The 9298-nt window shown below is 39.3% G+C and overlaps 2 protein-coding genes and 1 long non-coding RNA gene across 6 annotated transcripts; 2 read left to right on the top strand and 1 right to left on the bottom strand.

The window, feature by feature from the left end:
* On the top strand, positions 374-2831 carry LOC107636424 (uncharacterized protein At4g19900). Its single transcript, XM_021122428.1, has 5 exons — positions 374-1518; positions 1609-1758; positions 1963-2100; positions 2458-2516; positions 2626-2831. Exons 1-5 carry the CDS (start codon positions 374-376, stop codon positions 2829-2831), a joined length of 1698 nt encoding a protein of 565 aa, XP_020978087.1.
* On the top strand, positions 2216-4820 carry LOC107639279. Of its 3 annotated transcripts, XR_002361021.1 has the most exons (4): positions 2216-2329; positions 2458-3049; positions 4014-4144; positions 4806-4820. It is a non-coding gene; the product is annotated as an uncharacterized LOC107639279 (long non-coding RNA). The 3 variants fall into 3 exon arrangements; XR_002361020.1 differs by lacking the exon at positions 4806-4820 and having other exon boundaries at positions 4014-4160; XR_001620047.2 differs by lacking the exons at positions 4014-4144; positions 4806-4820 and having other exon boundaries at positions 2221-2329; positions 2458-3053.
* Positions 2566-8863, bottom strand: LOC107636425 (TMV resistance protein N-like). 2 transcript variants are annotated; one of them, XR_002361019.1, is made up of 4 exons: positions 8071-8863; positions 6902-7985; positions 4080-6804; positions 2566-3527 (listed from the first exon to the last, which is right to left on the bottom strand). XR_002361019.1 is itself a non-coding variant. In XM_021121109.1 (4 exons), the coding sequence occupies exons 1-4, from the start codon at positions 8625-8627 to the stop codon at positions 4372-4374; spliced, it is 3990 nt and encodes a 1329-aa protein (XP_020976768.1). In that variant the 5' UTR covers positions 8628-8823; the 3' UTR covers positions 4305-4371. The 2 variants fall into 2 exon arrangements, 1 of the variants encoding a protein (XP_020976768.1); XM_021121109.1 differs by lacking the exon at positions 2566-3527 and having other exon boundaries at positions 4305-6423; positions 6508-6804; positions 8071-8823.

Below are 9298 nucleotides of genomic sequence, written 5' to 3'. Positions count from 1 at the left end.
TAGCCCCTTTTGAAATCAAAGAAATCGATCAAAATCAAGCACCACAACTTGAACAAAAAAGTCAGAGAAACAAAAGAACACTGAGAACTTGAACATTGAACCTATTAGAACTTCACCATCAATGCCATTATATTTTTCCTATTGATGATGGTGGTGGTGGTGATGCCATTTTTCTTATTAATTTTGAATCTTACCTTTGCACACATAAATCTTCCTCATGGATACAACAAAGAGGAACAACACTACAAGGGTAAGGCTCACACAAATTGCAGAAAGAGTAGGTGGCAGAGGAAACCTGATCGAAGTCCTCTGGCTTATCTCAACCTCGAGCTTCGATTCGAACAGGTCATATGCAGACTTGCCACTTTGAACAATGCCAAGATTGGTATCGCCAACAACCAAGTCCCCTCCTTCCCCCTCCCCCTCTCTGATTCTACCAATGATGCTCGACTTCGACGACCCCATCGACGAGCTCGACTTCGACGACCAGAACCCCGACCCCTCCCTCGACACCACCGATCCCCTCTCCTCTGCTGGCTACTTCTATGACCCTCTCTCCGCCTCCCTCCGCCGCAGCTTCAAAACCCCTCGTAACATCCACCAGTTTTCCGATCCACAAACCCACAATCACATTCTCCACTTCGCCACCGTCGGATACGGACGGGATGATCGCGCTAAGGCCGCGTTTGGCTCCGACGACCTCCCCGTCGACGACGACGTTAGGAGATTGGCTGCTCAGGTAACCGCCATCGAAGACGCGCTTCTGATTCGAAGCACTTCCCCTCTCAGGAAAGGTTGGGGTGATTGGTTCGAAAAAAAGAGTGTCTTTTTGAGGAAGGATAGAATGTTTAGGTCAAATTTTGAAGTTCTGAATCCGAACAACAATCCACTTCTTCAAGATCCGGATGGTGTTGGTGCTTCTGGGTTCACCAGGGGTGATAGGATCGTGCAGAAACTGTGGCTGAACGAGTTCAAGAAGGCGCCGCCGCTTACCAGTAAGAAGGTTCTCCTCTCCATTAACAACAACAAAAATTACAATAATGTAGATAGTTTGAAGAGTGATAGGAGAGAGTTAAGAACAAATAGGGTGAGTGGTGGGATCAAAGGAGGTGCAGAGCGTAGGACTTTGAATGATGGGAATGAATCTATAGAGGAACATGGGAGTGATGTTGGTGGGGATTTGACAGGCAAGGTTCTTTCAGTGACTGCAAGTAATAGTAGGAAAGGCAAGAGTGTGGATTTTGGGAGGGATCATGTGTATGCTGACGATAAGACTTGGGGGTACTACCCTGGATTGCCCCTGAATTTGTCGTTTACCAAGTTCATGGAAGCTTTTTTCGGGAAGGGGAAATGCAGTATGAGGGTGTTCATGGTATGGAATTCACCGCCTTGGATGTACAGTGTCCGGCATCAGCGTGGCCTTGAGAGCTTGCTCTTTCACCACCCTGAAGCCTGTGTTGTGATATTCTCGGAGACAATGGAGCTCGATTTCTTCAAAGATACCTTCGTCAAAGATGGGTACTTATCCTTCCTTCCTTAGTGACTATATTCCTTGTGTGATTTTGAATATCAGAAACTTTTAGCTAAGCTGTTATTTAATTTTCTCAGTTACAAAGTTACTATTGTCATGCCAAATCTTGATGAGCTGCTGAAGGGTACACCGGCTCACATTTTTTCGTCGGTTTGGTTTGAATGGAGAAAGACCAAGTTCTATGCTACTCATTACAGCGAGCTTATCCGTCTTGTAGCTCTCTACAGGTAAGTTTGCCCAATTTTGTTGGCTCTCCATGCTTATTTTATGATGCATTGGACATGTTGATGGTATTTAATTCGACATCTCTAAGTATTAATTAGACTAAGCTGTGAGCTGGGTACTTCTGGTGTTCTGTCTCCCTCTCTCTGGTGAATAACATAATGAAAACGATCACTTAAAGTGGAGATACTTTTCTTTTGTTTTACCAGGTATGGTGGGATCTATCTGGACTCGGATATCATAGTTTTGAAGCCAATATATTTCCTTAACAATTCTCTGGGTATGGAGGATGATCTTGAAGCTGAAAAAGCTTTGAATGGTGCTGTTATGGCCTTTGAAAAGCACAGGTATTGTTAGCTGGCTTTTAACTCGTCATAATGTTTTGGAATTTTTTTAGCATGATATCCTAGGTATTCTCGGAATGAACATCCAAAATCCTGTGGTCATGCATGTTTTGATTAAGTTGAATGAAAGTTTCAACTTTCAAATGCAAGTACTATGACAAGTTAAACAGTTGGAGTTGAAAGTGGAACCCTCTTATATCTTCTTCCCAATCAGTCTGCAGGATATCACAAGGTAGCTTGACCATTTCTCTCTATTGTTAATGGATTATTGACTTGTCATTGATTGTATCCCGTCCCCCCTCTTCTCCCATCTCTCTCTTGTTTGTGCTTTTGTACCTTAACTGGATTAACTGTATACAGATTCTTTAGCGCCCCAGAAACAGAGACTCAGAAAGCATGGCAAGATGCTCTGCTAGAAAGTATACTGCACAAGTCATTAACCTTTCATTTCTGGAACCACTTGACATATGCTCTCATTCCAGAACCCAATAGCCTCGTGAATAGGCTTATGAATCGTGCTTGTCTCAGATGCTCAGAATTACTGTAAAATGCTGGCTTACACCAATCCTGTTTGGAGCTTCCCTACAGCAGCAAATGTCAGAAACTCTGTGGATCTTTGTCTAACATTTTGTTCTTGTAGCCATATTGTTGCTCTTAGTATTGCAGTTCAGAAGACACCAGCTGGTTCTCTTGTACAATTTTGTTGTATAAGTTGCAGAGATATAGTTGATTGAAGTTCGTTAGGGGAAGAGGGATAAAATATACTGAAAAGTTTTTAGATTTAGTATACTACAACCAGCATTATCTAATGCTCGTGTATTTTAATTTATTGTAATTCAAGATGTAGTCTGCATAGAGATGCATGGTTCATCCCTGCAAGGTTTTGGCGGAACTGCAGTATCTAAGTGATATTTAGCTAGTGAAGAAAGCAAGCAAGATGTTATTGTCAAGAGTAAGCCATATTTGACTCTATATATATTACTGGCTTTGATCTTCTAATATTTCTAAATTCTAATTTCAATTTTGCCACATAATAATGTCCTTACTCTTTTAACGGTAGAGGTAGACTATCAACCTAAAGAGGATTCAGGATTTACTACAGGAAATAGCAGTTGCAGTAGTTGAGAGTTGAGACAAGTTTGATTACATTTAGAAGGGGCTTAGCCTCTTTCCTTGAAAATAGGAGAGAATGCCATTTGGGGGAAGAAATGGTTAGCATTTATTTGAGTCAATTAGAAGAAATCCATGGAGGGTTTGCAAATTTTTGTATCTTTTTTCTACCAGTGGAAGGAATCAAACAAGGATCAGAATAATAAATAAATATACTCCAAAAGCTTGATTAACAGAAGTGTGTGCCTCATCTGCAGCTTTAGCTGTAATTGGAACTCCCAAAGTATAGCTTCTTTTTCGTGCAACATGTGAAGTCAGCTCTGTACCAACCAAAATATAACAACTGTTCAGAACTCAGAAATGAATAGCGTATTATTTCTCAAGAAATGTCTCCCTAAAGTATCTACCCTAGTTCACTTGTACTTCACCATCTTCCTAGCTTGAAAACCAAATGGATTATATATAATTAATTATGAAAACTAGCATGCTTTTTTTGTAATATGTTCAATACTTGAAGACTGTTAATATGATAATTAAGTTCTGTTAAAGAATGATAAGAAGCCACCAAATGGCCCATTCAGTACCAAGAAGGTTTTTGTGCAGTGATAAGTGGTTATTGCAATTATGCCTGTCTATATACATATGCCTTGTCAGTGATAAATGTCTTTATCATTTTGTTAATGGATCAAAGTAGTAGAAAATATTTAGCATAGTTGCTTTAAACATATTAGTATCTATTATTCTCTCAGTTGTGACTCAATAATCCTTAATTATTATTATTACTTTATTAAAATCATGAACTGCAGGACTAACTGATGCTAGAGAACTAAGATGGTTGGAAACTGATCTAAAGGGGTAAGTAGCATGCATACCTTGGCTTCAAGAATAGCTGTATTGATCAGCAACCACTGGACAGAATTTCCTTCTGTTGCCTCAGGTTGTGCTTCTTTCTCTTAGTCTCTTTCTTTTTCTGTCCCCATTGAACCACCAACATCCGGGCCCTACTACTTGGAAGTTGGAACCCAACTAAATGCTCTGATCCAATGGAGGTCCCATGAAGAGGGTCTCCAACAAGAAATCTCAACCAATCCCACCTTGGTTCTCTCATCAAAATTCCCAGTTTCACTTTCTGATTGCCTTTTTTCTTCAGGTTGTAGTTTACTCTCAAGTCTCAATGTGAATCCTTTTAGTATTAGCAATCAATAGTGGTCTGACTCCACACTTCTTCACAAGGTCCAACCTTTGAGATGGACCCTTAAATTTAAAAATGACCCTGAGATTCAGGCTGTTTGCATCATAGTACTTGGCTAAGTCCTTGAAATCTTGCATGATGGGAACATTGAAAGCTGGATAGTAGCATATGAATATATGATCTGAATTGAAACCCCACGGCACCTGCATTATAGTTGTGCAATGTCCAAGAAAACGATCATTGGGATCAGAGTTGCCAGCAGGCTTTACAAAGTGATAACAATTAATATCTGGATCATAGCCTTCATTGCTGTTTTGATGAGAACCACCAATTACAAGGCATAGAGCAAAGCCTAAGAACTTCGAATCAATGAACCACTGTTGAGGAATTTCTATGTTCAATGCAGAATTCGGTGTTTGGTAACTGAACCAGTCTGGGATTTCAATTCCTGGCAGACATATGGATATCAAAGGACCAAGAGGTGTTCTTTCTTTCAAGGAAGCAAAAGCTGCCTCGAAGGGGGCATCTGCAATGATGTTGTTGCGCGAATTCTGATCCAAGTTTATGCAATTGTAATAAAAGGCAATCCTCTCTTCCATCAAGATAGTCCTTGAACTTGGAACAATCTCAAGTGATCTGCAATCTGCTGCACAAAAAGATTGCAGGCATGGTGGAAGTTCTGGTACAGACCGGAGCCTCTTGCAATCGACTAAGGTAATGGTTTGCAAATGAGAAAGATCTTTGATGTTCCTTGGCAAGCTCTCAATGTTACAGCCATTTACAGACAGATGTTCTAAAGATCGGGGAAGCTCTGGCAAGTACCGAAGCCTCTGGCACTCTATTAAGGATAGTTTTCTCAGGTGAGAAAGATCTTTTATGCTAACGGGCAGGCACTCAATATTGCTTTCATTTATTGATAAATCTTCCAAAAATGGCGGAAACTCAAGTAGAGGATGAAGCCATTTACACTTTATCAAAGGAAACTTTTGTGGATGAGAAAGATCTTTCATGCTCAGAAGCAAGGAATCAACTTTACTTTCATTTAGGAATATATCTTTCAAGGATGGTGGAAGCTCCGGTGGAGAAAACTGCCTCTTCTTGTTAATTATGGTAAGCTTTTTCAAATGAGAAAGATCTTTGATATTTACAGGTAAAAAATCAATATTTCTTTCATCAAGGGATAAGTCTTCCAAAGATGATGGAAGGCTTGGTAGAGACCGAAGCTTCTTGCAATCCATCAAGGTAAGTTTTTTCAGTCTTGGAAGATCTTTGATGCTTGCAGGTAAGTTCACAATACCGCTTCCTTTCAGTGATAAATCTGATAAGGATGACAAATTCCATGGTTCATCCACAGTTGGACCTTCAAAAGAGTTTTGCTCATTGAAAGTAAGAGACAATTCACCAAGTTTCGGCTTGTCTGGAAAATTCACAAGTCTTTTACAGGAATGAAGAACCAAAGTAAAAAGCTTATTGTTTCGCCAAATTGATGTTGGCAATCCTTTAATTGATGTTCCTCCCAAATTCAGGTATTCCATGTTCTCCGAAGTCACAGAGAAAACTTCAAGGCTTGAACAATCTCTAAGATTGAGCCTTTGTAGAGATACCAAGTGAATGTTGCTTGTGAGACTCTTAAGCTTAGCACAGGATTCCAGATTCAAGTAAACCAGCTGGTTAAGAAGTTGCCAAAGTGATTCTGGAAAATGTTCAATATCTGTCCCTCTTAAGTCCAGGCGTGTCATGTTCTCTGAAGTCAATGAAAACTCATCAAGACTTGAACAGCCTTTGAGAATGAACATTTGAAGAGAAAATAAGTGAATGTTTCTTGGAAGACTCTTCAGATTTTTGCAGGATTCCAGGTTAAACAAAAGAAGTTTGTTGGTATACTTGATAGATGTGGGAACACAAAGCAGACTTGTACAAAGAGAAAGATCTACCCTTTCAAGATTTGGCGCTAGAGATAAGTCGGGGAGATTGGTTAAATTGCTGCAGGCGCGAAGGTTGATCTCTTTCAAGCCTGGAAGACTCTGCAACAATAAAAATAGTGAATTGTAAGGGTTTAACAGCAAAATATTTAACTTGACCTTCTTGTGTATGATACAAGAAACTACCTTAACTCCATCCCATAGTTTTTCAACATGGCTTCCCATCATGGAAAGCACAACAAGGTTGTCCGGAGAAAAGGTCGATGGCAAAGACTTGGAAGGGTATCCATCCCATTGGAGGTACCTCAATTTACTAGACAATGATTCAAGACCTGAAAGAAGGAACAGATTGCATGTCCTACCCCTACTCATATAGAATTTGATGAATCTTAGACTGGTCATCCTTGAGAAGCTCTCATAGCTCAAGTTCAAGACTCTCATTTGCGACACATCTAACATTATGCCTTCAACTGCATCACTTCCCTAGAAAGCAACAATTAGAAAGTTAGTCAATAGAAAGCCGGATTTTGAAACAGGTATAATGTTCTTTGCAAGGGAAGTAAGTTCATGAATTTCTTACCCTATCATTTTTCAGTACATCATAGATTTCCTCGGGATCCCACAACCGGCTGCGCCTTCCAGGGTCTTTGGTTGATTCCTGACGAACAATTTCCAAACCCATTTCTTGTATCAAATCATGCATGTGTAATTCATTTGCATCTGAAAATGTTATTAGAGCTTTGTCCTGCAGGATTCTTATCCCAATATCTGCATAGAAACCACAAATATCAAGTAGCCTTGTAACAGTTTCTTTCTTCTCTCCTTGGAAAAAGCATGCAATGTCCAGAAACATATTCTTCTGTTCATCATCATCTAATCCATCATAACTCCACCTCAACACATTCTGAATCTCCGTATTTGGAATTTTTGTGAGTTTTCTCAGAGCACTGTTCCATTGTTGCAGATTTCTAGAATGAAGGAATGAGCCTAAAACTTTTAAAGCCAATGGATTGCCATTTGCATAATCAACCACCATTTTAGATTGCATCACAAAACCTGATTCAGGATAGCTTTTGTCAAAGGCATTTAAACTAAAAAGCCGAATAGCATGATGAAGGGGCAATCCTTTGACCTCGTATATTTCATCGACCCCTTTGCTAAGGACATGCTTATCTCTAGTTGTGACAATGACTCTACTGCCTGGTCCCAAGAAATTATGTTTTGCAGCAAGAACTTCGAGCTTCTTCGGATTGTCAACATCATCAAGCACTATTAACACCTTTTTTCGGCTAAGCCTCCTCATAAAAAAGGTGGATCTTGCTATAGGTGTGCCGAAATAGTGATTTGCATCCTCTAGTACCTCAGAAAGAAGTTTATTCAGCAAATGCTGTTCTGATTCTTCCCTTACATTCTCCAAGAAGCAGCTACCTTCATATTGAGAAGATAGTTTGGAAAACAAGGCTTTGGCAATGGTTGTTTTACCTATTCCGCCCATGCCCCAAATTCCTATTATTCGAACTTCTCTTGACCTGATTCTCAACAAGGATTTAATGGGAGCAAGATTTTGGTCAATTCCAACAAGATCTTTCACTTCAGGGGGATATATGCAATTCAGTTTTTGCATAACATCTTTGACAACTTCCTCAACGAGTTCAGATTCGATCCTATCATGCATAAAGGAATGGCACCACAAGCATATTTAGAGATAACTAAAGAGAAGAAAGAAAGAATGAATGAAAGATTTGTTACCTGTAATTCTGTGAATCCCACCCAACTAAATTGGCTACTTCAGTCAGAGCAGATTTCCATTTCAGCAGAATGTTGTGTTTGACATCTCTCTCATGTTTCTCAAATGCTTTCTTATAAGTGCCAATTTGCTTCCTAACATGTGAAGGGTCAATCTTATAGAACACAGGTACCACAATGTGGCCCTTACCATGTTTCTTTTGCTCGAGTATTTTGGTGAGTTCACGCATGCACCACGTCGAGGAAGCGTAGTCCTTTGACAGAACAACCACGGACACATTGGAATCCCTTATGGCTTTGAAGATTGAGGAAGAGTTCTCATCTCCCTTGGAAATTCTGTTGTCTATGAAGACTTGTATCTTGCTTTGGTTAAGAGCAGCACAAAGATGGCTTGTGAAGTTGTTGCGTGTGTCCTCGCCTCTAAAACTGATAAAAACATCGTGTTTTTTGGAAGACGAAGATGACGATGAAGCAGCCATAGATGGCAGTGTCCGGTAAGCCATTCTTGGTGGACATGAGATTTGTCTGAGTCTTTGGCTATTGCCGCTACTAACAAGCATGCTGCAATTGTTGTAAGAACAAATTCTGTTGCAAATAGGTGTTAATCAGAATAGTTAGTTGGTGGAATAGAGTTTATGTTTGAGCAAGAATAGTCAACTGTCAATAAGAAAAGTCAAAAGTCAACTTCCACTTCAACTAACTTTTTTTGGATGATTTTTTCAACTCTTTCTAAAATTGCAAAGAAGTTAGAATGAATTCCCTTATGTTAAATTTTTGCATGCCATTAACTACCTAATCTTATATCATATGTATTTTTGAAGTCTTATATTTTAACTCAGTAGTAAGAAATAAGAATTTACAAGTGGTGAAAAAATGTACATTTTATGCCAAAAGAAAATTCTAAATTCAACTATGAAATTAAATTAAAATATGGAAAATTGGAAATGGAAACGTTTGGGGACTAGTGGAGAGTTGGAAAAAACTCTAATTTCTCTACGCGGAACTTGACTTTAATTTTCTAGAAAGTCTTTTGGAACGAAAACAGGAAGGAACCAAGAAACAATTTTGCAATTACTAATGCTATCACTGCCTAACTTCCATGCAAGCATATATCTGGTATTAAATTATACTCTCTTATAGTTTGAAGGAAAAAAAATGCCCAACTTTGATGTAATCCTTTCTGAGTTGACCTCTCATCTCGTAAATTTCAGACAATTACCAGTTTTTCATG

This window comes from Arachis ipaensis, chromosome B04, assembly GCF_000816755.2.
Source record: "Arachis ipaensis cultivar K30076 chromosome B04, Araip1.1, whole genome shotgun sequence".
Classification (NCBI taxonomy): Eukaryota; Viridiplantae; Streptophyta; class Magnoliopsida; order Fabales; family Fabaceae; genus Arachis; species Arachis ipaensis.
The sequence above is the reverse complement of the archived record's forward strand: the minus strand, read 5'-3'. Positions and strand labels throughout refer to the sequence as shown.